The 26,622-nt window shown below is 38.4% G+C and overlaps 1 protein-coding gene across 2 annotated transcripts in view; it reads left to right on the top strand.

Moving 5' to 3' along the window:
* Positions 1-26,622, top strand: part of arhgef10la (Rho guanine nucleotide exchange factor 10 like a) — a 156,471-nt gene that overhangs the window by 8,205 nt on the left and 121,644 nt on the right. The window contains exons 2-8 of one of the 2 annotated variants that reach the window (XM_088069367.1): positions 7,183-7,482; positions 10,450-10,477; positions 21,822-21,979; positions 24,125-24,220; positions 24,323-24,450; positions 25,688-25,783; positions 26,493-26,601. In XM_088069367.1, coding sequence (XP_087925493.1) covers positions 7,188-7,482; positions 10,450-10,477; positions 21,822-21,979; positions 24,125-24,220; positions 24,323-24,450; positions 25,688-25,783; positions 26,493-26,601 — 910 coding nt within the window. In that variant the 5' untranslated portion in view covers positions 7,183-7,187. The remainder of the gene's footprint in view (positions 1-7,182; positions 7,483-10,449; positions 10,478-21,821; positions 21,980-24,124; positions 24,221-24,322; positions 24,451-25,687; positions 25,784-26,492; positions 26,602-26,622) is intronic. The other variant, XM_088069371.1, reaches the window with a different exon arrangement.

The raw sequence follows: 26,622 nt of genomic DNA, 5'->3' as shown, positions 1-26,622 counted from the left end.
CATACCCTGACTGCTTTGTGAAATGAAGTACAGCACAAAAAGGGAGCTTAGATTAAATCAGGCAACATAAATTAGATGCCAAATACCCACCAGATCCAACCGAGTAATCAAAGAGTGCACAATTTAAATGGAAAGGACGTGAAGGGAAAAGCAACACAAAATAATTCAAGCGACCAACAAATGCAAATCCAAGAAGTGCTACATTTTAAAACAACACATTATTTGATATTTGAGGTTTTCAGTCAGGATGCACACGTCTGACCTGGCGTGCCACGGCCCGCCCATGACAGCAAACACATACCTCACTTTCTTTTATTCCCATAAAACATCCCTCCACTCATTAGCACATTTGGTACGCAGCGGGAGAGTTTTCAGAGCTCTATGTAGGTCAGGGACAGGGTGTGTAGGAGTTGGTTTCATCTCCGTTCTGTGATGTATCTTATTTTCCCCTCAAGAATAGCTTTCACACAGCTCCACTCCCGAGGCTCTTTATTTTTCTAAGCTGCAGTGTGTTTGATGACTTGTCCAAATGCCTTCCCTCAAAGACGGCTGCTCAGAATACCTGTCATTTTCATCCCGAGGAGGGTTATTTTAACTGGAAAAACTTCCAGTTTTGCATCAGCGTTATCAAGCTCAACATTTATTCAAGGCACCAGCTGCCTTGTTGATTTGTAATAATGTGAAAATATCAATTATGTCTCCAGGATATCAGGATGTCTTATGCACACTTAATCCAATTCACTCCAGTAAACAATCAAGACTCAATGCTCAGTCAGCATGGCTTTCATCTGTGGAAACAGCGGCGGCAACTTTCACTAAAATCTTACACGGATGATTACAGTTCATTCAAAGGAGATTTTGCTTTTGAGGTTTGGGCAGTATTTTATTCTGTCAAACCTTCCTGACACTTTGCCAGAGTTTATGGTATATGAGGATATTTGTGTGCCATACTACTCTAATCCTGTGGACAGCAGCAAAACTTTAAAAGTGTATTTTCACTGCTTTTCCTCTGTCAGACAGCCTGTTTCTATATGAGGAAGCCGTTTATGGTTTCAGTTCCCCATCGATGCTCTCTTCAAAGCCACCAGACTCCATTGAGATAAACACTACTTTTTTTGTTTTTGCCTAACGCAGGAGCTGCTGGTCTGCTGCTGCCTCGGTTTGTGTTACTGTGTAAATCTGAACTAAAGGCTGAAGTCACACAATGACACAAACATAATAACTGATTGAGGCAGCAGTAAACCAGCAGCTCCTCTCTTCAGTCATGTTAAATCCCTGTTTTTGTCAATGGGAGTGATGTAACGGCTTGAAAAATGAAAAAAAAATAGCTGTGTGATGATACAGTAAAGCAGTGAAAATGTTTTAAATTTGCCTACACTTAAACTGTTATTCATTTTTTTTAGGTGGCTAAAATCCATGTTTTTTTGCTGACCCCGTCCACAGCAGTACATTATTTAGCTTCCATGTCAGACTCCGGCCTGCTTCTCCAAACTGGGATCAACCGTATAAAAATAAACTGACTATTGATAAATACTTCATATAACCCAACTTCAAAAGATCTGAACTATCCCTTTAATTCACAGAGTGAGGCCTAGATGTGCTGTTTTCCCCCACGTTCTCTCTGCCGTAGCTGGCAGGCTGTTCACAGACCTGTAACCTTCACTCATGTATAACAAGAACTGGATGCAGCGGTTAGACGGGAACCTCTCATTCCTATGAAAGTTGCTCAGTGGCACCTGAATCCAAAAAAGTTGAACCCCGTCCGCATCATTGGCCTTATAGAGCAGTTTCACTACAGACTTTCTCTGGCCGACCCTGCTACTTGCATTTTAGCACTTTGCTAACCTGAATTGGAATAAAAAATTTGATTTTGGACTTTCAAAGTGTTATCAGATTGAATGGATTTAAGTCAGATATTTCCAGGAAGTCATTTTGCAGGTATTGTGAAGCTAAAAAAAATAAAACAAATCCACTGATTTACAGGCATCTCTTTCACAAGTCAATGGGATGTTAGTCAATGGGAAAAAAAGTGTTTTTGCACCCAATGGCACCACGTGACAGACTCGGAAATTATAATTCCACAGTTTGGCCTCTGCGAAAACTGGCCTAAAAGCACGGCTCGCGTTATGCCCATCACTCACAGTCACTGTGTTTGTCAGCACAGCTCCCTGTTCCAACAGCAGATAGATGGATAGATAGATAGATAGATAGATAGATATTGATCCTTTTGGAAATTAAATGTGCGTAGTATATCAACTGTCAGATAAATAAACAGAAAACTTAAATATAGACCATATCATTAACCCTTTGATGCACCTTCAAAATAGTTACGTTAATGTCCCTTCGCACAAAAATGTGCTCATACAAAATCAAGCTATAATAATTTCTTAAAACAGCATCAGTCCTAATCATACATATCAAATATTAATGCATTTTCTTTTATTTTAACCCTCAAATTGTTTTTGTCATGATGCAACTCCATTTTATGGTCTAAAATACACAATAAATGATTTATTTTTGATATGCTTCATCCAAACTGGATTATTTATGGTTTGATTATTGCAGCCTGGTATATGTAAAAGATTAGCAGCAACATTTATTTATATGCATTATTATTTTTTGAAACGGCTGGGATACCTAACGCTCTCACTGGAGTTTGGAGTGAGCACGTGTTGATCATATAATAAGGTGCTGCATCCTCACACACAGAGGTTCAGGTATTTTTCACAGTTTGGTCAACAGAGCATTGATCTGTGAGCCCAATTAGTTCGGAGAGCTGGCACCCTTTACCTTCCACCTGATGGTTAACAGCTCGTACACACTAAACAGAGGATGTGACCTCTGGTCGCTCGTGATGAGCACGACATACATCGTCAATACAGCATCTCCGTATGAGCTAAATAGAGAGAGGAGCGTCTGTATTTTTGAGGATTTCTAAATACTCATTTATACTGTAATACCCCCCCAAGGCGTGCTGCTATCTTCTAACAAAATCCTTCTTTTTTTCCATGAGTGACATGAGCATTAACATACAGTGCACAGCTACGGCCCAGATGACCTGTGAGCTAATCAGTATTGCAGTGACGAATGCAGAAACAATGCTCTCTGAGGCTGAGCAGAAGTTTTCCCTCCACAAAAGAGTCATTGTTGATTTGACCAATGAGTGGGCCGACTGGAAAAACTGTGTTTGTGTTACAGAGGACGTGGCTGAGTCCAAAGGCTTCTGTGGCATCTCGTACTCGTAAACAGGCAGAGAACTGACTCCTCCAGAAAGCAACAGTGTTTGTTTTGACTAACTTTTAGTTTTTGCTGGACTTCTTCAACACATTATGGTGGTTATTCAAGGATTCAAAGCCGTCACTATTCCCAACAAACATGTCCACATTCAGCCGTCAGCGAGCTGCAGTAAAAGATAATGAGAGCTGACATCATGACAGCCCGTGTATCCAGGTTAAACAACAAATGCTGACACTGAATTTCACAGCCGGCCCGTGTTCGGCCGCCTCCGCTCCATGCTGTCATTTTCCCAAAGGAGCCCGACAAACAGCCCCATCAGGCCCGAGAATGTTCCGGCATTGAAAGCAGTTTGGTGCTAATCAAAATGCAAAGCAGATGCTGGGTTCATTGAGCGGTACACCAACATGCGCAGAAACACTCTGTACGTCATAGAAAATCCCCACTTTGTGTAATAATGAAAGAATTACTGCGTGCAGCAATTTAATACCTCGAGGGCATGTGTGTCATGGAGAATTTCTATTTTATTTTGAAAATATGCTAACAACATGTCTAATTTACATGATTACAGCTGACATTTTACAGGCCTGGCTGTTTGTCGAGGAAGCACCAGGGGTCTAAAAAAAAATCACTGTAAAGTATATTATGTGCTTGCAAATACGGTGTGCCTGCATAGATTTTTCATTATTTTTAATTAATTCCCAAAAATGTCTTGTCTACTGCCATACCTGTTTTCATTGATAAGAAAAGATGAAATTAGCCTCTTAGATAATTGAGGTCTGTAATGTTGGGGCAAATGGTTTCATCAGCAGCTGTGTGGATATCTTAATTAATCTGCCACTAAGCCTCGTCAGACTCTTTGATTTAACTAACAGTCTAATGGTAATAATGTTTATAGAGCAAGGATTATACTGTTGCTCTCTCTCTCTCTCTTTTTTGCAGGAAGTATTCAGTTCCTTTACTTAAGTAAAAGTACTAATACCACACTGTGAGAATAATCAGTTACAAGAAAAAGTCCTGCATTAAAAATGTTACTTGAGTAAAAATAAATAAGTATAATCAGGAAAAAGTATGAAAAGTAAAAGTACCAAATTCAGAAAAAAATACCCCTAAAGTTCTAAACTATTAAAAAAAAAAGAAACTTAAATGTTTATTAAATTAATTGCCAAAGTACCCAATTTCAGAACGTTTTGAAAAGATCCCAAAACTTGAAACTGTTTTACAACAAAGAAAAAAAAGAAGGAAAATAACCTAAATATTTATTAAAAAAGAAAATTATCTAAATATTTATTGTAATTGCAAACCTACCCAATTCAGAAAAAATAACAAAAAATACATAACCCCCCTCAACACTTAAAAAAAAGAGTAATAAACAACAAGAAAATTACTTTGATGTTTATCAAAATAATTGCCAAATAATTTTCTGTCAATCAGCTAATTAATTAATTTATCAAATAATCTTTTCAGCTGTACTAGTACAAACTATAGGCTAGTTTAATTTATAAAAAAAACATATATCTAAACTCTTCATATATATATTTTTTCTTTTTTTAAATTAATTAATTTATTTTATAATTTTCTTTTACAAAAATCTTAATTTGTAAACTAACAAGTAAGTAAAGCTTTTAGATAAAATTATTGAAGTAAAAAGTACAATATTTCCCTCTCAAATTTAGTGGAGTAAAAGTATAAAGTGAGCTCAAAAGAAAACACTCAAGTAAAGTACAAGTACCTGAAATGTGTACTTAAGTACAGTACTTGAGTATATCTACTTAGTTACATTCCACCACTACTCTCTGTGCACAGAGTTCATCACTTCAGTTTTATTTCATTTATGTTTTCACACAAAGTTACTCAGTTTATATATTTTGTTAATGCACTGCAAGAAAACACTGCGAAGCTCGATCACGAGTCCGAGGATTTCAGTCTGACTCTTTGTTGTGAACACGCTGCAGGTTTAAGGGTTCATGTCAGTTCAGTTGCACAACACTGATTTTTATCTTTAAATAAGTTTTTTACACACGGCTGTTCTTGCTAAGCAGCTTTGCTTTGTTTACAAAGACCAGAGCACATACCAATCTTTCACTTCATTTTCTTTTTGCCTTTTTCCAAATAATTTCTATCACACGAAGGGTGGAAGTTAAAAAAAACACTCTGAAAATACCATTTTAAAGGATAACTGGTATTTTTCAACCTACTTTGTTATTTTCCCATGCTTTTGTGCAGCGCGGTGCATAGGCATATCTGGGGGCAGGTGCATATTATTATTATTTTTTTTACAAATAGTTACATACAGTAGGCAAGTACATGTTTTACATATTTATTTAGTTATTTCAATACCTGTAGAGTCATGCACACAAGAGCATCATTTTGTTTTAACATGGGGGGGCAGGTATTATACTTCATTTCCTGTATTATGGTGAATTTGTTTTGGCAACAATTCATAGTGTAAATGTCATTATTTATTGAAAGGAAAACAAAATTCATCATGAAAATATATAATAAAATATTATGCAGTGAGACCCTCGGGCATTCTGTATTGTTTTCAAATATTAATTTTCCTGTAGATCAACTGTTCTCGTTTCCTGTCGTCTCTGCTGAGTGGACACACGGTTCACTGTGTATAAATGAGGGACTGTGGGGCATTTGCCAAAAGGGCAGGTGCTTGAGAACCACCTGAGGTCTGTCTGTGCATGTGCCTGCGATAAGGTGACCGATAAAAACAAACATTTTTTAAAAATAGATCCAGTATTGAGCAAGACTGCAAAACAGGCTCTGATATCATCAGTTTTTGCTAAAGAGTGAGGTCCTTTTTGTTTATCCAGAAACAGCCTCAAATTAGCCTCCGCCAAACCCACCAGACTTCATTTAAACATACAGTCATTTTAGTGTGAAAAGAGGCAATTTATTTATTTTCACATCTATTTGTGTTTCTTTGTACCAGTGTCACTGATTGGTGGAACAGTTAAAAGATGAGACAGCTTTTGATAGTTTAACCATTTGAAACCCGAGCAAACTGGCTGAATTTCTCTCATTCAAAAGGGGTAACAAGTATCTTAAAAGGAAATGGCCCAAAAATTAGCAAAAAAATTGTAAAAAAAAGTAAGAAAAATACTGAAAAATAAGAAAAAACAACCAAAGACCAAACAACAACAACAACAAAAAACAACTAAGAAAATGATCTCAAGGAAGGGCAAAAAATGTTGATATGTTTTTCTTTTTTTCTGTCAAATAAACGTAAATATATAGTTAAGAGCATTATGAATATAATTTTCTGGGCATTTTCCCCCTTTTTTGATAATATCTAATTATCCCTCCCATCTAATTTTAAGGACATTTCCTTGACACCTTTTACTAATTTCTTTTTTAGTTTGCGGGAAATTTCTCGCCAAGTTACTCATTTTTCCCCCATGTTTTTGAAAGGAAATAAAATTCAGACACTTAGGATAACAATCTGAGCCCGTCCATGGCAAAAACATAAATTGACAGTTCACAAATGCCCATTAACGTTACACTGTGACCTGCTTTGTCTCGCTCAATACTGGACCAAATTCAAAAAATGTAGTTGCCATCAGTCAGTTAGACACAAAGGTCTCTTAAACGCTCGAGCAATAACACCTGTGTTCATATAAAGTGCAGTTTTTTTAATCAGATACAGGAGAAAAGACCAGTTAAAACATGATTGCAATCTTTTCTCTGCTTTTGATTTGTAGTTGGGCAAGATTTCAAAGTTTGCTAATCCCAGGAGAGAGAATAAGCATTACCTTAACTTTATTAGTCTGTGTCTCCAATATTAAAGAAGATTAAGTGTTATCGTTCTGTCACTCAAAGCCTTAAGTAAACTTATCTTTTTTCTGTACTTTTTTGATTATGAGGTATCAATCATTCTTTAATCATACTTGTCACTTTTAATTCATCTATTTATACTTAAATTTGTCTCTTTTTCAGGGATTATGTCGACTGTGATGTCCCAGCAACCGCCCAAGGAGGATGAAGAGGACGAAGATGAGGAGCAAGGGGAAGCGTTTTCGTTTGAGGACAGCGCAGATGAAGAGAAACTTGAGAAGGACAGTAAAGAGATTCGCTCTGACTCTGGTAAAGCTGTCCAGTTTTCCAAAAAAGAGGACAGTGACACATCACACAGTGTACCACAAACAGGCACAGACTGCACAAAACTGACGGGAACTTCGCCTCCTGCTGGACAGGAGGGCACCGTCGCCAAGGATGCAGTTTCAACTTCTACTGCAGGTAACATATTTTCAGAAACATTATTCATTGCCTAAATGTAGTGGACAAATGCACATGCTGTACATGAAAAGTTTAGTCATGTACAAAAAAACAGTGTGCACAACTCCAAAAATCTTAGACAATGTATAGAGGTGCATGGTTGTTGCGAAAATCACAAAACAATTAGAACAGTAGCACTGACAGAAAAATTTGCTTATTTGATGCAGGCAAAAATAAAATAAGATACTGACTATGAATCATTTTGACCTAGTAGAAATGTTTGGTGGTGTGTTTTTCTGCAGAGACTCTGCCCTCTATATATATATTTTTTTAAGTTATATGCCTGGTTGTATTGACATGTACCCTCACAGCGCTCACTTGAGGCTGGGGCTTTATAAACAGTTAGTGACCAGGTGCCATATCTATGGAATACCATTTTAGTAAATATGAATTTAAATAATGATAATAACAATAATAATAATAATAATAATAATAACAATAATAATAATAATAAGAAGAAGAACAATAAGAATAAGAATAATGAAAATAATAAAATAGGATAAAATAATAAATAAATAAATATACAATAACATCAATAAACACATCAATAAATAAACATGAGCAGGAAATAAATAAATATGATTATAAAATAAATCCATAAATAAATAAATGAATTTGCCCTTTGCCACATTTATGTAATTAATATCATGCATATCTATCTATTTATCTTTCTGTCTATATCTATCGATCTGCAGATTGATATATATATAGAGAGAAAGTTATAGATATAGATATAGATATAGATATAGATATAGATATAGATATAGAGATATATATTTCACTGTCGCTGGCGTTTCCCAACAGTGACGACAATCTTGCGTAGTGACGTAACACCTTGTTTTGGCGAACGTTGTTGACAGTTGAGCTAACGGCTAACGGCTAGATAAGTAGCAAGCTAAAGATACAACTCATCTTAACCGCATGATTTATACGGTTACACCTTCCTAGTCTGAACAAACCCAAAGTTTTAGGCTAGTTACCCGAATGTACGTGACTTGATAGCCAGCTAAGAAGAAACTGGTGTAAGGTTAACTAAGGCGGTGTAACGGAGGGCGTACGTTTTTCCTCATTTTGGCGTAGGCTAACGTTAGCCGTCTTGACATTCAGCTCCTGCACCTAGCTAATGCTGAGCTAGGAACAGTCTTCATACTGAACAGAAGTATGCAAAATTATATCAACATTTCCTTCCAACTCCTGGTAAGACGGTAAACGAAACACTCAACCTATGAAAATATTAGTCACTGTAATGTCTATCTTTACATTACTATCACTGTTATCGTATTAATTTACTAGTATAACTTTACACGTCAATAGATAACCTAACTGACAAAGGTAACTTTAGCTGACTTCACCTTAAGGTTACTGTAGCGCATTTACCGTAACACCAAAGTATTTATTATGTAAGTCATGGTCATATTTAGAGTTCTGTATCAATAAAACGTAAAAAAGTTTGTTTTAAATTGGGTCATTGTTACCGATGCGCTGACTCACATTAGTATGCTAGTATATTAAAGTTGTAACAGGTAGATGTGGAATTATTTGTAAACTTGTTGACATGCATACTTTATAAATTGTTAGTCAAACTGCAGAATTAGTCATATGAGCACGCTATCATATTTTACAGGCAGAAAATATATTTTGGATTAAATTTTAATATAAGTATGTAACTGATAACTATGGCTGCTAAATAAATATAAAGGAAGTTAAAGTGAATGTAGTGAAGAGTATGAAATGTTAGCACAAAACTGAAAAACTGATGTAAAGCAAGAAAAGAATAGAATATGCTTATTTTTTGTGGAGTGGAAGTTTGTCATTAACTCATCTGGCACATTGAAAAATACCACATACAGGTAAAACAAATGAAGGTACAGCACATTACTCAATGTAGGCTATTTCATTGTTTTCCACTTGTGCAGATGGGTCTGGACTGTGACTGTTTGACACCATCTGGCTCAAATTAACTAAGCTTTTATTTTGTTACTGTAGAGACATGGGGTAGTGGTTCAAGTCGTTGTACCATAACCAAAACCTGCACACTCCATTCTCTCAACATGTGCACTGTCATCAACCACTACCTGTTTAGTCACTGTACAATGAACTGACTCAAAATATTATTTTTCACTATGTAAATGTTTCTGATCAGTTTTCCAAAACCACATGCTGCCTGAGTGACTTCAGCTTGTATGTTGTTTTAATCTCTCCTTAACAGGATTTAATTATTGCCTTAGGCAAACAGAGCAGAGTTAACTTCCCCCTTAATTGGATGAAGTTATGTAGATATAAGTATGATATATTTACTACCTGGCTAATGTTGCCAAACAGACCCTGGTAATTACACGCCCAGATAAAGAGATTTAGGTCTTGGAGAAGTTCTGTTGGACAAAGTGAAGCGATTAATGCTTAATTAAAAAGCTTTTTTACCAAGTCTGTGCGGTAATCCGCTAAGTGGGCTGTGGGGATGCGTTGGGGAATTCTGGGTGTTGATAATAGTGTGCAGTGGAGGTCTGTTACTGTTATGTAATCGAGGGCTGAGAGCAGCTGAGATTCAGATCCCGCCCTCACCAGATGACATAAGTTTACATGATGGAGTCCAAAAGGAAATCGATCATAACATTTGTCTAACAGCCCTTTTCTTCTATGTACCTTTGCTGTGAAAACACAGTACAACCATGCAGAATTGTTGTTGCAACTGCGTTTCACCATCTACTTAATTATCTCACACTTCGGTATCCTCCATGCAAGCGTTTTTAATTTTTTGACAGAAACTTTTTAGATTTTGAGAAGTTCTACTGTATAAAACATAAAGTCACAGTCTTTCAAGCTGTCTTATTAAAAATCTGACAAGTTGCATTTGTCATTTTTCAAACGTTTGCTCCCTTCGCTTTGGAGTAGTTTGACTCATGGTTGCTGTTTTCCTCACTTTGACAGATGTTCCAGTTAACGAGTCACACAGTGGGTAAGTTGCCTTTGATTCCTATTACAGTATGGGGAAAATTACTAAAGGGCGGCAGAGAATCATCAGTGTTGTGTGTCATTATGTCTGAGATAATGTCATGCTTACACTCCATCCAAACACGCCACAGTGGGTATGAGATACCGTTATGTTACGCCGCATCTATTTGTACAACATCTAGATGCCAGATGGCGTGTTAGACCCACAGTGACGAGAGGTAATGTCAAGTATAAAGTGATGCTGCTGATACAGTTCTAGAGGGAAATCACAAAATTGCCTTATTCATGATGATGCATTTGGTATAATATGATGAGCATTGCTTATACTCTATTATGAGGTGTCAAGATAAATTCAAGTTAGAAAGTCAGTCACCTGAGCAGGAAAAAACATTTATTTTCCATGTAACCTTGTGGTAAAGACATGTAAACAGTGTTGTTTTTTTCTACCTAACCATTTGAAACATGAGTGAATTGACTTGATTTCTTTCAAAAACACAGGGAGAAGGCAGTGAGCAAGTTTAAGAAGAAATGGTCCAAAAATCAGCGAGAAATTAGTAAAAAGTACAAGAAAATTATCTGAAACTAACTAAATAAATACATGAATGAATTAAAAAATAAATAAACAGAAATGACCTGGAAAAAGTACTTTAAAAAATAAAACAATTCTCTAACATAATTTTAAATATCCGATTCTGATAATTTGTTGCAGTTTGTGAAACATTTCTCACCAAGCTGCTCATTGCCTTTTTCCACAGGTTTGTGAAAAAAAAACATCACATCAATGTGCTCAGGGTTCACATAGGTTTAAATACTTGTGAAAGCCATCTGAAAGCAGCACAAGACAAATTATGCTGCTCAAAGTTTCAAAGGGTTAAGTCTTACGAAGCCATCACTAAGATTTTTTTTCAGCTATTCAAAACATTAATTTGTGATGCTCAAAGCTCCAAATAATGACATCTGAAAAAGCTAATAGCACAGTCTCCTTCCAGAAATTCATTCATCCATTAGCCATAACAGGTTATCCTCTTAAGGTTTGCGGGGGGGCTGGAGCCTATCCCAGCTGTCATTTGGCGAGAGGCGGGGTACACCCCGAACAGTTCGCCAGACTATCGCAGCGCTCACACATAGAGACAACCATTCACGCCATTCACAACAGTCACACCTACGGGCAATTTAGAGTCACCGCTTAACCTGCATGTGTTTGGGCCGTGGGAGGAAGCCGGAGAAACCCCATGATGAAACAGGGGGAACATGCAGACTCCGCACAGAAGGGCCCCCCAACCAAGGTCCACCGCAACCTGGGTTTGAACCTGGGACCCTCTTACTGTGATGGGACAGTGCTAACCTCTACAAAACTGTGGTGCCCACATTAGATTTTATATTCCTTCAAGACATAAAAGATCTTTTTCATTTCAAACATTTTGACTTTTAATGGCAGAAAAAGACAGGTGTAACCATTAACTTTGATGGCTTAATTCAATTAAATGTCTATATAAGCCATTTCAGTGAACTAGGGTTTACAATACCAGGGAATCTGCACCTGTGCTTTTTCTGCTGCTGTGACATTTAAGAATGTCTGCCTTGGAAAGAGCCTGTGGGAACTATTTTCTACAGCAATGATTCTCAAACTTTCTCCTAAAAATAAACATTGCTGGAATCAGAGAGTTTTCACTTTTCTTTCTTAAAACATTGCTCAAACCCATTAATGGATTATTAAATAAATTTATTAATCATTGCAGCTCTGAAAAGCTAAATGTTTAGAATTCTTCACTTAATTAATGACATGCAAACATTTTTTTTTCATTATACAATAACTCAAAGACTGATTGATATTGCACTTAACTGCACCTTTTGGTAAGTTGCTTTTACAAGTTAATGAAATAATTATTTTAGGAATTGCATGAGTGAAATAATTTCAATTAACATTTAAAAATAAAATCCTATATATCCCCTGCAGTACCCAAAAGAGCCCCAAGGGGTATGTATGCCCCCATTTAAAAAAATTTAAAAAAACTCTTTTCTACAATTTGTTGTTTATCAACTGGAACATTCTTCTGGAAAGAAATGTTTCTGACCCATTTTTCAAATGTCATATTTGTAACTTTGAGTTGCACTAATGAAATTCAGCTCCTCTTTATTGTATTTGGATGGTGGCACAAGGTTAAAAGCTCGGCACACCTATGGAACACCCACACAGGTAATTTCAGTTATTGTGGCTGATTAGACCTCTTCTCAGGCCGTGTGGGCGTGTAAGAGTGACAGCTCCCTCTTCTCCTGATAGCTTTGCTGCACGACTTAGGGTGTGACAATTACACTTTTATCATCCGTATAAGTACATGGACCTCGCATATAATACCCAGCAAAGGTCCGCCCACCTTCAAGTTGAGCAGAGGTCTAATCAGCAAGAGTTACTGAAAACACCTGGCTGTGTGGGTGTGCAGGGCCTTTTAAACGCAGATATCTCAAAAAAACTTTGCTCATGAAACTGAAACAGACTGCCTGGCTCTGTACTGCGAAGGGTACAATTTCTTGTGATTTAGGTAAAATGACATCTAGAAATTGTGGAACTATTAGAGTAGAATTAGAGTTCCTACGTCAACATATGGAATTTTCCTTATTTTCTGGTTCATACGTGTATTTTGGGCTTCAACTAGAACCTGTTAACATAATTTCATGTTCAAAAAGACTGTTTTTCTCACACTGTCTGTGCTGGAACACCTGTATTCAACCTACATGTGAAACACTTTTAACACCTGCCTCTTTAAGCCCCCCTCCTAAAAAAGCTTAATCTGATCTGATTGGTTGGTGTTTTCATTAAAGGTCGACCAATTTTCGTTTTTCAGGGCCAGTAGCTATACCGATTATTAGCAGTTAATGAGACTGATAACCGATATTTTGAACTGATATGCATTTACAATAAAAATGACAACTTTTCTGTCGAAATTTTGAATTTGGAATAAAACAAACTCTAATACAATACTTTGTTTAAATGCCTTTAGCAAATGTTTAATCAAAACTTAAACTTACAACATCACAAACGTCAAGTTCTCACAAAATTGTTTTTGTATAAAGTTCAATGAAAATTTAAATAAAAAAATGAATAAATAGATATAGCACCCTGAGGTTTTACAAAGTAAAAGTTAATCCCATGCTGACACTTTCTTTGCAGGTATTGCAGACTGCCCTGTTGTCAGTTGTATGAAATATGCACACTTTTTCATTAATTAATTTTACCTGCGATAATTAAAATAAAACGCTGACACAGATAATCGTCATTAGCCAAATATCGGCCCCCAAAATTGGCCCCTCCAATAGTCTGTCAACCCCTAGTTTTCGGGTTTTCCATATCTTTGTGTCTCTGCACAGTATAGCAGCCAGGGACTGACTGTGATGGAGAATAATGGCACTTTCTATTACCATTAAAAGCTTCTTAAACAAAATCTTTACAACTAGGCATGTTTCAGCAGGAATATGATTGGAAATTAGGGAGAAATGATAATAACTAATTAGTTAAATAATAACTTCAGCAATCACAATTACATTTTTTGTTGGTGTCAGCATGTAGCTACATGTAACAGTGTATTCACAGCCAGGGAATGACTGTAACAATGTATAGTGGCACTTTCTACTGAAAAGAAATCACTAATAAGTGTCTAAACCAAATCTTTTACAACCGGATATGTTCAAGCAGGAATATGCTCCAAAATCATGGTGAAATTCACAACTTCAGTGACTAAGATAACAGATTTCTCTGATATTACCATGCAGCTACACGTAGCAGCGTAGGCTACAAGACCTGCAGTACTGAGCCTGGAACAGATAACAATAAAGAAATTTGTCACAGGCTGACGTCAGCTTTTCTTAAAGTAGAAAAAAGCATTTGAAACTGTTTCAAAAGTGGCCTGAAGCCTGAGGTTTTTGCTCATAAATTACATTTACATATACTCCCACATTATTTGAATCTTTGGCCAACGTTGAACATGAATATTCATCATTGTAACACTATATATAAATGACAGAAAATAAAGAAAACCACAATAAGTCGCCTTAAAATGCAGCTGTCAGTCAAAGACTTTATCATTGCTCATGCGAAGTGAACTGTAGTCTTAGAATATATTTCTGTCTGAGCGGATGTATGAGTGAAATGACCCCAACCCTGGTGCAGTCAGACATCTTTCATACAATCAAAAAGACAGTTTGCTTCAAGGCCTCAGCACAGTAAATGATAATGTGATAGTTTATTGATTCCTCTAAAGCAACTGTCTCTTTGGCTGCTCCACTCCACGAGGAGGACGGCAGTCAAAGTCACCTACAGAACAACAGCCCTGGAGCTGATAGACAGAGTCAGTATTTTCTAAAGGATTCTGTAGTTTGCTTGAACCAAGGCGCTGCATTTGAAAGACAGCTATTTAATGCCCTAAGTAATTGGAATCTCAACAGTCAATACAGAACAAAATTAAATAAACTCTGTAAGAAAGTGTTTCGCTGTTAAACTTTAACCACCTTCATACAGGGAAAGCACAATAACATTGAAACTGCTAGAACCACCAGATAGTGGCAACCATACTAAAGTAGTCCACAGATACGTGGAATCGTAATGTACTATATGCATTTTTTAGGGATGTCCTTAACTGAGTCATTTAATAGTAAGTATCTGTTAATGCAAAGTCCCAATCCAATACATCTATTTTCCTGAAAAATACAGCTACGCAGTGCACAATTCAATTACTTAAAAGTTATGCAAATATATCCAATGTAAAGCCTGCACTTGTCAGTTGAATAGCTCTGCAATATATTGAGAAAAAAAATCCCCTGCATTCAAACTTTACCTTGGTGTTTTTAATTTATCATTATTTTCTACAAAATACATTCTTTTTTTATTTATTATTATTTTCTACAAAATAAAACACTTTAAAATAAAAAATCTCACTTTAATCTTTTTGTTTTTGTCGCTGTATTGAGGGAATTTCTCTAACATTATTAAAGTTGTCTGTACATCTTTTCTGTGAATTATGCTACATTTATATATTACTCTTATTGGCTTTTCTCTTGCGGGGCTTTTGTTCCACTTGCAGTGGTGTGGTGTTGTTGTCAGCTCAGCGCTTCTGTTGGTCTTTCTTCCGAGTAGGGCGATGAAATACCACGCACCATTGATGGCAGCAAAACTCTCAAGCTCAACTCAAATGAAACGAGTGCTTATAACTTCTGTAAATGATGTAAATAAACAGTCTTTCTGCATTTTGCTGTCATTTATGGCTTGTGGTATTTTGCCGCAGCAGGGGCTGAGTCCTTGTTCTGTTACACTCATGGGAGCTCAGCGGTGTGAAGAAGAGACAAACAACTTGGGCTAGATATCGTTTAAAAAATTATGATACAAGAACCAATACCAGTACCCTTAAAGCAATACTGATACCAATCTGGTAAGTAATTTGATACTTTTAATGTAACTAACGGGGCCTGAGTATACCATAAAACTTTAATTACCTGTCCTGGCTTTTAATTGCCTCAATTAGTAAACTTAACAGACATCTGTATGGAATGGGCCTTTAATGTCTATCATATAAGACTCTTACTAAGCAGAGATTGGGAATACTATCAGATTGTTTATTTAAACCAGTATGAATATTACTTTTATTAAAAAAAAGACCATGGAATAACATTACATACTCTTATTGCTGATTATGAAATTTACTATAATGCTCTTGGCTAAAAAACAAAACAAAAAACACGAAAAATGTTTAGCTCAGATCTTACCAGAATCATCCTTCCTATCCTGTCTTAATAAATAAATTTGAAATTTAATTGAATTTATTATATAATAATTCATTAGTCTGATTAGGGCTAATATTAGCTTTGATTTGACCTGACTAATCTGTAAAGCACTTTGGTTTGCCTTTGTACATAAAATGTGCTATATAAATAAATTTCCCTTGTCTTGCCTCTCTGGCTTGCATGATGAAACCATGCAGAGTCTGGTTTTGCTGAGGCCCCCAGCTGTGCTTCTGCTGTAGGAAATGTGCTCAGAAAACTCTACTGACAGTGAAGTTCAGGGTTTGGATTCCTGTGGGCTTTCCTGTGCTGAAAAGAGGGGGTTGTGTTTATGTACAGGTGTGTGTGTGTACAGTATATGTTTTGCTGTGTGCGATGAAGGACTGCATATTGTGTGTGTGTGTGTTGGCAATAGAGTCACAATGAGGTCTTGGCAATTTCTCATGCAGGGAGATTTCTGCTGAGTGCACATTTCCACTTGGGTTTAGTCAATATACTGCCTTTTAAAGAAGAGCTATCAATAGCACTTTCCACCATCAAGGTGTTAAGACTGTCAGCACATCCACCAGATCTGTCAGCAGTTTTTGGATAATATTGCCAAAATTACTTTACGATTGTTATTGCAGAAATATGGGTTTTTCTTAACACTGCAATGACAGCACATCAGCTCGTTACAGCTATTAGGCCCAAGGCAGCATTTCTCTCCTGCGAGTTTTATATGCAGTTGCTGCAGTGTTTGATGCCAGCATTTACTACTGACTTCACTTTTTACTCCTTGACAGATTGTTTTCATTAACCACATCGCATGGAACTTCAGCACTGAAAAGATTAGCACAAAAGCTACCATGACAACGTGACACGTATGCTTCTGTTTAATGGGCACAGAGCTCTAACTGTAGAGAGTATAACTTTACTTCAACTGTTCTTTTTCCCCTAACATCAAAGTTACTTTTTTTTGTTTGAGTTCACCTTTTTGCCCCTTTGTAGCCTTGCAGAACTTTAGACTTTTGCCCTTGTGAAAAAACTAGAACACATTTATTTTTCACAGCCACTTTTTTTTTTTTTTAGACCCCCTCACCTTGTTGTACTCAGTTGGATGTGCTGTGGAAGCAAAATCAAACAGTGATACTGGGAGAGCATTAACAACAAACAAACATACGAACATAATGAGAGGCTACGAAGCAAAGACTTTGACTTCTAATTAGAGTCTGTCGTTGTGTGCAGAACAACTTCGGCTGGTAACACTGTGTGCATTGTGGGAATGGTTCAATGTGAGGAGTGGGCAGTTGTTTATGTAGGAGATATATGACCTGAGGACAAATAGAGCTCCATCAGTATGGTCAGCACAATGCCTGCACAGTTATAAAGAACACCTATGCTCGAGAGAGACCAGGGGGCAAAACAGGTGGAGCTGTTGCAGGTAGTGCTGCCCTGACACAGTAGCTAAAGGGAATGGACACAGATGGAAGTGTGAGATTTGCATTCAGGCAGAGTCTACTTTAGGCTGTGCTCTGCCTCCGGCTATGTCATTTGCATTGAAAAATGATTCCTGTTTCTCTCCTTGAGCTATATGACTCACTAGGGCTTATAGGCACAGATAAGTTGTGAAGGGGTGCGCAAAGATATGCCTGGATCGATAGCCACATGGCTCAAATCACTCACGCCTGACATGGATGCATACAGTCGGCAGACTAGCTCTATATATATCGTCCATTCTTCCAGCTCCACTCTTTTTCCACACAAGCAATTTTAATGACAAGGGATCAATTTATCGTAAGGAATGTGTTGACAAATAGCTCTTTATATTGTTTTCATGTGGGTTGAGATCGGTTTTGTTCTTTAGATTGAGATGAATGAAGCAGCATCATAGAGAATGCAGCAGAGTAATACTTTACAGTCTTTTGCAGCTTGACACCGCCACAAAACCAAATGGCTACTATCAGTAGCTGTAATATGACATGTTAGCAGGCATTATGTCTACTTCCAGATATGTGGTGGGCATTTATAGCACAACAGGGAGAGCATGGCACAAACACAACCAGAACTAGGACTGTATTTATATAACATTTATAATGTGTAGAATTCTACGTGGTAAATTATGAGTTTATATTTACGTCATAGTTATATTTTAGGGCTGCAACTAACAATTATTTTCAAAAAAGGAGAGGTTACACTTGTTGTTTCTTTTGTAAATATGTAAAAATGAATCAGGCCCCGATGAACATTGAATGTTGTAACACGTAGATGTCAAGCCCGTTTATTAAAGGTTTTTTAACTTTTGTAAAAAAATTGTTGTGAAAGTTTTTGTTTTGACTTATTTACAAAAGAAAAACAAGTCTAACCTCTCCCTCTTTGGGTCATTTTTGTCCTTGAATCCAAAGAGCACCTGTTTTTGAGACCTACACATGTGATGTAGCACTCCTCAGCCAAACTTTTTTATAAAAATGATTTTCATTGTTGATTAATCGGTCGATTATTTTCTCAGTTAAGTGGTTAGTTATTAAGTCTATAAAATGTCAAAAAATGGTGAAATATATCACTCAGTTTCCCAAAGCTCAATGTGACATCTGCAAATGTCTTGTTTTGTCAACAGCTAAGCTAGTCACCTTACTTTCATAGATGCGTTAAAACCCCCCAGAAAATATTCAGTTTTAAACGAACAGTGTGTAAGATTTGGTGGTATCTAGTGGGGGTTTGCAGATTGCAAGCGGCTGAAACACAGATGGGCTGCTTATCATATTATATTCCATTTCTGCCAATATATCTTCCTAAATATTGCACACTGGATCTTGCTGGAGTTTGAGAACTTTGACGTTTTTGTCTGAAAAAATCAAAACACAACTAATCGATTATTGAATTGGTTTGCGATTAATTCAGTAATTGACACAACTAATAGATTAATCGTTGCAGCTCCACTGTATATAATTTTTTGATTCTCCTTCTTTTTGGAGCAGATTAGAGTACCAGACTGTTGGGGTTTGCTGAAATAGCTAAATCATTTTAAAGTCATCGCAGAACCTGTTTTTTGTGACTGACACTGTCTCAATATTCATGTGGTGAATCTTATCTATCAGTATTCTTGAACTACCTACTGTTACTTTTTGAGCCTTGTTTACTCCAAAAATGCTTTCCTCCCTCTCTGACTCATAATACACGGTTCACCTGGTGCCGTACCCTACAAGGAAAGATAATGGTTTGCAAGATCGTTGAATACAGATAGTCAGCTTCCATTGCCACTAAAATGTAAAATAAGAGTCTGCAAGGTTGCCACCTCAATAGCTCCTGAATATACGCCATTTTGTGCACATTATTTTCCTGCCATGTCTTGTTTGTCTGCAAGTTGCCCATCACTCTGAGTAGCTGCTGCTGCTGCTGCTGCTGGCATCACAAGCTTTGCTGAGGTGTTTAGCAGAGGGACAGATTTAATTAGTGTAGATGGGACTCTCCTACACACTGGATCCTGTCATATTATCAGTCATGTGGGGGAGGACAATCCCTCACTGGCAGCATCAACACAGGCCATGTGATAGCTGTGTCAACAAGATTTTCCCTTGTGATGTCAGGCTGTTTTTAATAGCTGGTTCAGGGCATGTTTTCATTCAAAAAGCCAGCGGTGATTATAGTAAGCCGCAGGCATGACATGTAATGATTTGACAGTGCTTGGGGGCAAGTGAAGTCACTCGAGTAACAAATGGTAGTTGTGATTATATATCTTTTGTACACATGTGGTTTTGTAAAAGTTTTTCTGAATAAGTAGATCAACATATCCCACATACAGCCAAAGTTGTCACTTCTAGCACAACTTGTTGAGAAGTCAAAAATAATTGTGTCCTATGTGGGTAGAAAAGACATGAACTACACTTAAAAAATAAAATAAAAGGTAAAGACAGCACCCAGAACCCAATTGAGCCTACAGCAATGCTGGACAGCAGCTAGGACACTGGGAGAAAATGTCAGCATTTTACGTTTCTTTTTATGTATCACATTAAAGCTTCTAAAGTGACATAGTGTATGAGCTCACTTTGTCATCTGGAAGTAGAAAGGATGGTGGATGGTGTGTTAGCCAGGTGAGACCTCTGCCAAGCTGCAGACCACTGCTTGAGACCAGCAAACCGCAAAACTGGTTGTTTTTTAGGGACCTACTGCTGTGTTTTTTTGCTTTTGTTAAACTCCCGAACACGTCTGTTAAGTAACAAACGGTGGCTGTGTTTTCCAGCCGCATTTCGGCCCCCAAATGTAGGTGTTTTTAGAGACCCATTGTAGTGTGTCTTTTTCGTCTCAGACAGGTGTATTAGCGACCTGTGGCTCTTTTTCTAGTGGCTTTTCAGCCCCCCAACAACTTGCGTCCCTTAAGCCTCCAAATGTGGGTGTTTACGTGCGACTTGGTTGTTTTTCCAGTTGCTTTTAAGCCCCCAGATATGGGTGGTTTATGGGATACTTGGCTGTGTTTCCAGCTGTGATAGTGTCTTTGAACATGTTTTTTTTTTTTACCTTGACATTGCAGCTTTTGTAGCAGACGTGGTGCCCCCCCGCCCCCCCCCCCACCCGGTATTTTAAGCCAAAATATGGTCCTTCCGTAACCTAAGCTAAGAGTTTTTTGAGCCTCAACCTAATTCAGGCATGTCAAACCGGTCCACAGGGGGGCCGGTGTGGCTGCAGGTTTTGTTTCCAACCAAGTAGCAGCACACCAGACTTGACTCATTTAATCAACTGATCTCCGTCTTCAGACAGTTGATTGGTCAAACTGTGTGCTCTTGGTTGGTTGGCACAAAAACCTGCAGCCACACCGGCCCCCCTGTGGACCAGTTTGACATGCCTGACCTAATTACATTTGAACCACAGTGTTGTCAAAATGAAAAGTTTCAATGCATCAGCTGCATGATGACGTGCAAGTGTTAATGTATCTGTGGTTTGCAGAAATGCAAAATGCTAACTTTGCTCTAACTCTCAAATGTGTTGTGGACAATCTTCTAAATGTGTTATTTTGAAATAAATGTTTTAAAAGGTTTAATCTGTATCTGACTCCATAACTACAACAAAATACATGCAAGGGTAGGCAAACAAAGACTTCATGTGCTGTATATTTTTTTTATTAAAATAAGTGCAGTACATCAAGTGGAAATTGTGAAAAATAAAAAAAAAACACATCCACCACAATGCTGAGTAATTAACAAAACAAAACTTTGATCCACACAATGAATAGCTGCCAAATATAATTCAAGGTGAAGCTTGTTTATATGAACTCGCTGGTAGAGGTATCTTGTTCTTAGGCCAATGTCGTCACATTCCTCCAAATGCCATATCTGGGTCGAGGTGAAAATCCACAGCTGCCCATAGAGAAAAACAGTGTTCCCTTCCAAAAAAGTTTCCTAAAAAAACATCAGAATAAGTTGACAGCAGCAATATGTGCTCCGTCAGACTTTAGGGAGTGTGCATTTGCATGCTTGGATAGCAGAGAACTATTTTGACCTCCACCTCCAACCATTCTGCCTCCCCTTCCTCTTACTGGAATTAACTCGTAATGAGGCACATAGCACTCAGTGTTAGTTTAACTGTACCAATATTTGGGTACCTTCCAGGGCCTCTGCAGCAGCAGCCGAGCCCAGTACCTCAGCTCCTCGTGCGGGAGAGGAGCTCCGGGGGCTTCCTGTGGTGCCTGAGGCGACGGCGACTGATTCAGGAGACCACGGCAAAGAAAGTATCAAGGAAAGCTCCGACTCCAGGGACATCTCGGCAGGTACAGAACTAAATTACATTGACAGGGAAGTGATGCACCTTATATTGTAGATCAAGGGTTCAATTTCAGACCAAAAAAGATTAAATTTAAGCCTGCCTTGGGATTCAGGCTCATTCCACCTATGTATTATGGTGTTCACACTGCAGACAGATCTGTTAGAAAACCAATTGAGCCACCAGAGTTGCGTAAACAGTACTGTGAACCACACCATAATGACACTGGCAGTGTAAATTGTTACCAGTATTTTGTTAGCACTGCACATCACATCTCTTGACCTTGATCAAAGGTGGCAAGAACACCATATTACAGGCCTACGGTCATCTTATGGTTCATTGATTTCTATGGTGAAAGAGGCCAGACTCACATATGTATGTATAGACACATCCGCATGCGCAAATACACGGACAGTCTAACACATAATGACACAAAAGGCACCGGCTTCGCACACATTTTCTGTGGCATGATTTGATTCCTACACAGACATGACATGAATCCAATTAATTCAGGATGAGGATCAATAGAGAACCATTTCCATGAGGGAAAATTGCTTTTGGATTTTGACTCAGTCAGCAGTGCTGCCGTTATTTGAAGGTGGCTCAGAAATGAGAGATGTAAAGGAGCCCTGCAATGCTGCATGGCGCTTTTTTCTTTTTATGTCCCACTCCTCTGATGTATTTCCACACACAGGCCTCTGCTGTCATTTTTAACCTGTAAAATATATTTTAACTGACTGAATAATGAAATAATATTCCGTTCTCCCAGATATCTAAAATTATAATACAGAAAGTGGAAAAAGCAAGGTAACTTAAAACAACTTAAATTAATAAGACTTTTGTTCTGATCTTTATGCAATATTTGTTTTTCCATTTGGTACTTTTTTTCTTCAGTTTTCAAACACCAGACTCCTGAAAATATTTTGCATATTAACCTGCTGTGGAGGGCAAATTTGTTTATTGTCTGGAAAGCCTCTGTTTCAGTTTGACTAAATGTACCTTATCCTGATCATTATGAATAATTATTTCCTGTTTGTCCCTTCACCCCTCCAGTGCAGTCACAGCACATTTTGATGTGATTATCTAACATTGATCGCTAATGCTTTTCTACATTTCCTCTCTCCCACATTTTCAACAACTACTCTTTATAATAGCAGTATTTTCTCTGATATTCTTTAGTGTCATTGTGACCTATAGATGAGTTTATTGGAGTGCCATTGTGCTGCTGCTGTTAAGAAAAGTTAAATAAAAGTAAGAAAACACAGCAGGGAACTTCTGGTTTACCATGTTTGAAATAACAAGCCATGTTCCCAAGAGGCCCAGTCACTTTGCAGATATGCTGATAGTCAGGCTGATAGTCCAAATCCAGTTGTTTTCTTCTCTGTTCTGAATCCTCTCTGAATGCACAAGCGGAGGAAAGTGAGTGATATATAAAGAACATTTGTGTAGCTAATCCTCTTTTGTAGAAAAACAGTCGCTCTTTGTTCATCTCCTGGATTGTATCCAAGGTTATTTCGAGTTTTTAGACTGAACTCTGAGAAATAATCCATGACAGAATACACATCTCCAATCTGATTAATTGAAAACAGTGATTGTTGCTGTTCAGGGCTTAGGAGAAAGTGTTACAGACAAATCACAGTTTAAAACCAAATCAATAAAGCTCACTGAGCTAAATTAGGCTGAAACACTCTCAAAGCAGTTAATGACAAATCCTGCCGAGCGTGGAGATAGAGTGGGTCAATAGCTCAAACAAGCTGGATGCAATCATGTTGCGTCACATGGACATAACCATTATGGCAATATGCACGCGCGATGTGCCAGATCTCCCCAAGGGACAAGACCTTTAAATGTAAAAGATGCAATAAGTATGTAAATATTCAAAGGCTTTGCAAATTTACTAACCAGAGGCGAGAAGATCTGGTGTCCTTTATCTGTTCTGCTGTGCCAAAAGGATTCAGGCGATGTAGTTTGGAGCTGTGCGTGCATGTCTTTGTGTGTGTTGTGTTTGGGGGAGAAATGTAAAAGACTGATCTAACAACAGGAGGTGCAACTATCAAACAGAGAGGGAGATAAAAAGATAGAAGGCACCACTCTCTTTCTATTTAAAAACAGTATTTGTTTACTTTGATGCTACCGTTTTTTTCTTTGCCAGCTTTATGTGTGGCTAAAGCTGAGCCACAGACGGTGGAGACTTCAGAGGTGATCTATGATGATGTTCCAAGCGAGGACCCCCTCTCTCCTGACGACGGTTAGTAGCTGTGACAAAATTGCATCTGTTTAGGACGTTTGTCCTGTCAGAAATCTTGACGAGGAGCTTCTGATTTGTGTTGTTTGTGCGTTTGTTTTGCAGATATGATCTATGAGGATGTTCAGAGAGACAGCGGTCCTGCAGATGCAGACAATGGGTGGAGCTCCAGCGAGTTTGAAAGCTACGACGAACAGTCTGATAATGAGACCAAACAACCAACACGGAGCAAGGTAGTTTTGTAACTGTGTGTCTGATATGTGTGTTTATCTAACACAAATCTGTTTATTTTACGTGACCAGCCAGGTTGTTATGGTTGGTTTCCAGAACTTTAAAAAAAATAATCAAGGGGAATATTTCATCTCCTGCTCCCCTGTCGCAGTCCTCTTTATTAATATATGGAACTGGAAGGAAACTGTAAAGAACATGAAAAATATATAATAGGCTGTCTAGGCCTTAAACTTTCATTGTGGGATGAAAGTAAACAAGAGGCATTTTTTTGTGTTTGAAAAGCCTCAGATCTCTTTGCCTTCTCTCTGCCAAGGATGCTGCTCATCAGTGTTGTGCAGCTCAGCTACACGGTGTCAGTCTTCCACATGATGGCACTGTGTGCACATTCACACTGTGCTGCATTTCCTTTATGCATCACCAGCCTTTAACGTGCAAGCACCTATACGGGGAAAATCCACTGTCATACTAATAAAAAAAAAATGTTTTGCTGAGGTGAATCATTATTGATGCATATAATTATACCTACCAGTGCATATTTTTGCACATTGAAGGTGTTTATGTATGGAAATAATTCCATTGTAATCCAAGCAAATCCTGTGATAAATCAATGCTTTGAGGAATCGGGGGAAAAAAATGTTTGTGGCATCGGGACTGAAAATGAGTTGCTCAGGTAATTACAGGAAGGTGTGGTGTGAATCCCCCCACAGTTCTCTCAGCATGCTTGTCCCAGGCCACTGAACAAAAGGAAGGATCCAGCTGCACCGCTTGAACTATTAATGAAGAAACCTTGACTATTAAGGTCCGACAACAATTTCCGGCCAGCACAGCCTTCATCAAAAACACATAGTTTTTAATTAGTCTCACCCGATTAATTTTTCACCAAGTGTACCTGAAGTTCTCCGCTTGTTCAGTTCACTGCTTAATTCGAGCAGCCTGGGAGAGCAGTTTGCTTCTTTAATAATTGCCCTAATCTGCCTGCAACCCCCTCCATCCTCTATAAATCAGTGTCCATTAGTCTTATACAGCGTAACCCCTTTGACCAAAAGCAGCGCTCCAAGCCTTCACTGTCTATGCTTGTGATTAATTCCTGATGTCGCGTAGCTTGTTTTGCCTTGATCACTCTGCCTCCATTTCCCTTTTCTATTTCCTCTCCCCTACTCTTCCTCCTCTTTTTCGTGGCTAAACGCACCCTGCCCCCCCTTCCCCCTCCCCATGACCCCGCCTGTCCAACACCTGTAGCTCTCTCCTGAAGTGCGTCGGCTGAGGGAACGCTGTGCCAGGACCAAACGCGAGCTGGCCATGAGGCTGTCTGGCAAGCACAACTATGACATCAAGGTATATCACCAAGCAGCAAGCGAACACAGCTATATCACACTGTTTCTTCGCAGAGCTCAAATCACTCCGCTAGATGTTTGTCAATAGGATTGATGATCACCCAGAGCTGAAATATGCTGCTGTGTGCTCAGCTGACTCAAAGGCTTAACCGACTCTCTGCACCATCCTTCCCAGCTTTCCTTTGGACTGTGACTTTGCTTTGAGACTCTCTGTCGGCCTCTTCTCTCTCTTTTCCCCTGCCGGGTTTAATATCATGATGCATTTATGGGACACATGAATTATTAAATAATATTCTGTATTTACTTCCATAAACACCAGTGCAACTTGCCCCCAATTAATGACCTACTTTCCTGAAGTAGAGCCATTTAAAAATACTACCACCTCCTGTGTGTGTATTCTCGGTCTGTGGAGTCATGCTCGGGGTGGAGTTTGTGGTCAACTGAATTCTCCCACACCAAGCAGTGCAGCTCTGATGTGGAGCTCACTCTGTTACCATAATCTCCCCATGATATGCTCATAGACGCTGATTAGAGGCTCTACGGCGACCCACAGGGAGTCCCAGATGGCGAGATTCATGATGAGCCCACTGAGCGCCTCTTCTCTCCGTCGCTCTCCAGAGGAGCACCGTAGGTTATCAAATCTCCGCAGCATGGCATTTTCCCCGCACTCTAACGCTCGTCCGTTGTTTCTGTGTGCTCCTTCCAACCAGGTTCAGCAGCTCATGAAGGCGGCGAGAAGCGGAACCAAGGATGGGCTTGAAAAGACCAAAATAGCCGTCATGCGAAAAGTTTCTTTCCTGCAGAGAAAAGATCAATTGGGTAATGCATGGAAGTGTGAAA

This window comes from Plectropomus leopardus, chromosome 2 (assembly GCF_026936395.1).
Source record: "Plectropomus leopardus strain MGB_pleo_1.0 chromosome 2, ASM2693639v1, whole genome shotgun sequence".
Lineage (NCBI taxonomy): Eukaryota > Metazoa > Chordata > Actinopteri > Perciformes > Serranidae > Plectropomus > Plectropomus leopardus.
The sequence above is the reverse complement of the archived record's forward strand: the minus strand, read 5'-3'. Positions and strand labels throughout refer to the sequence as shown.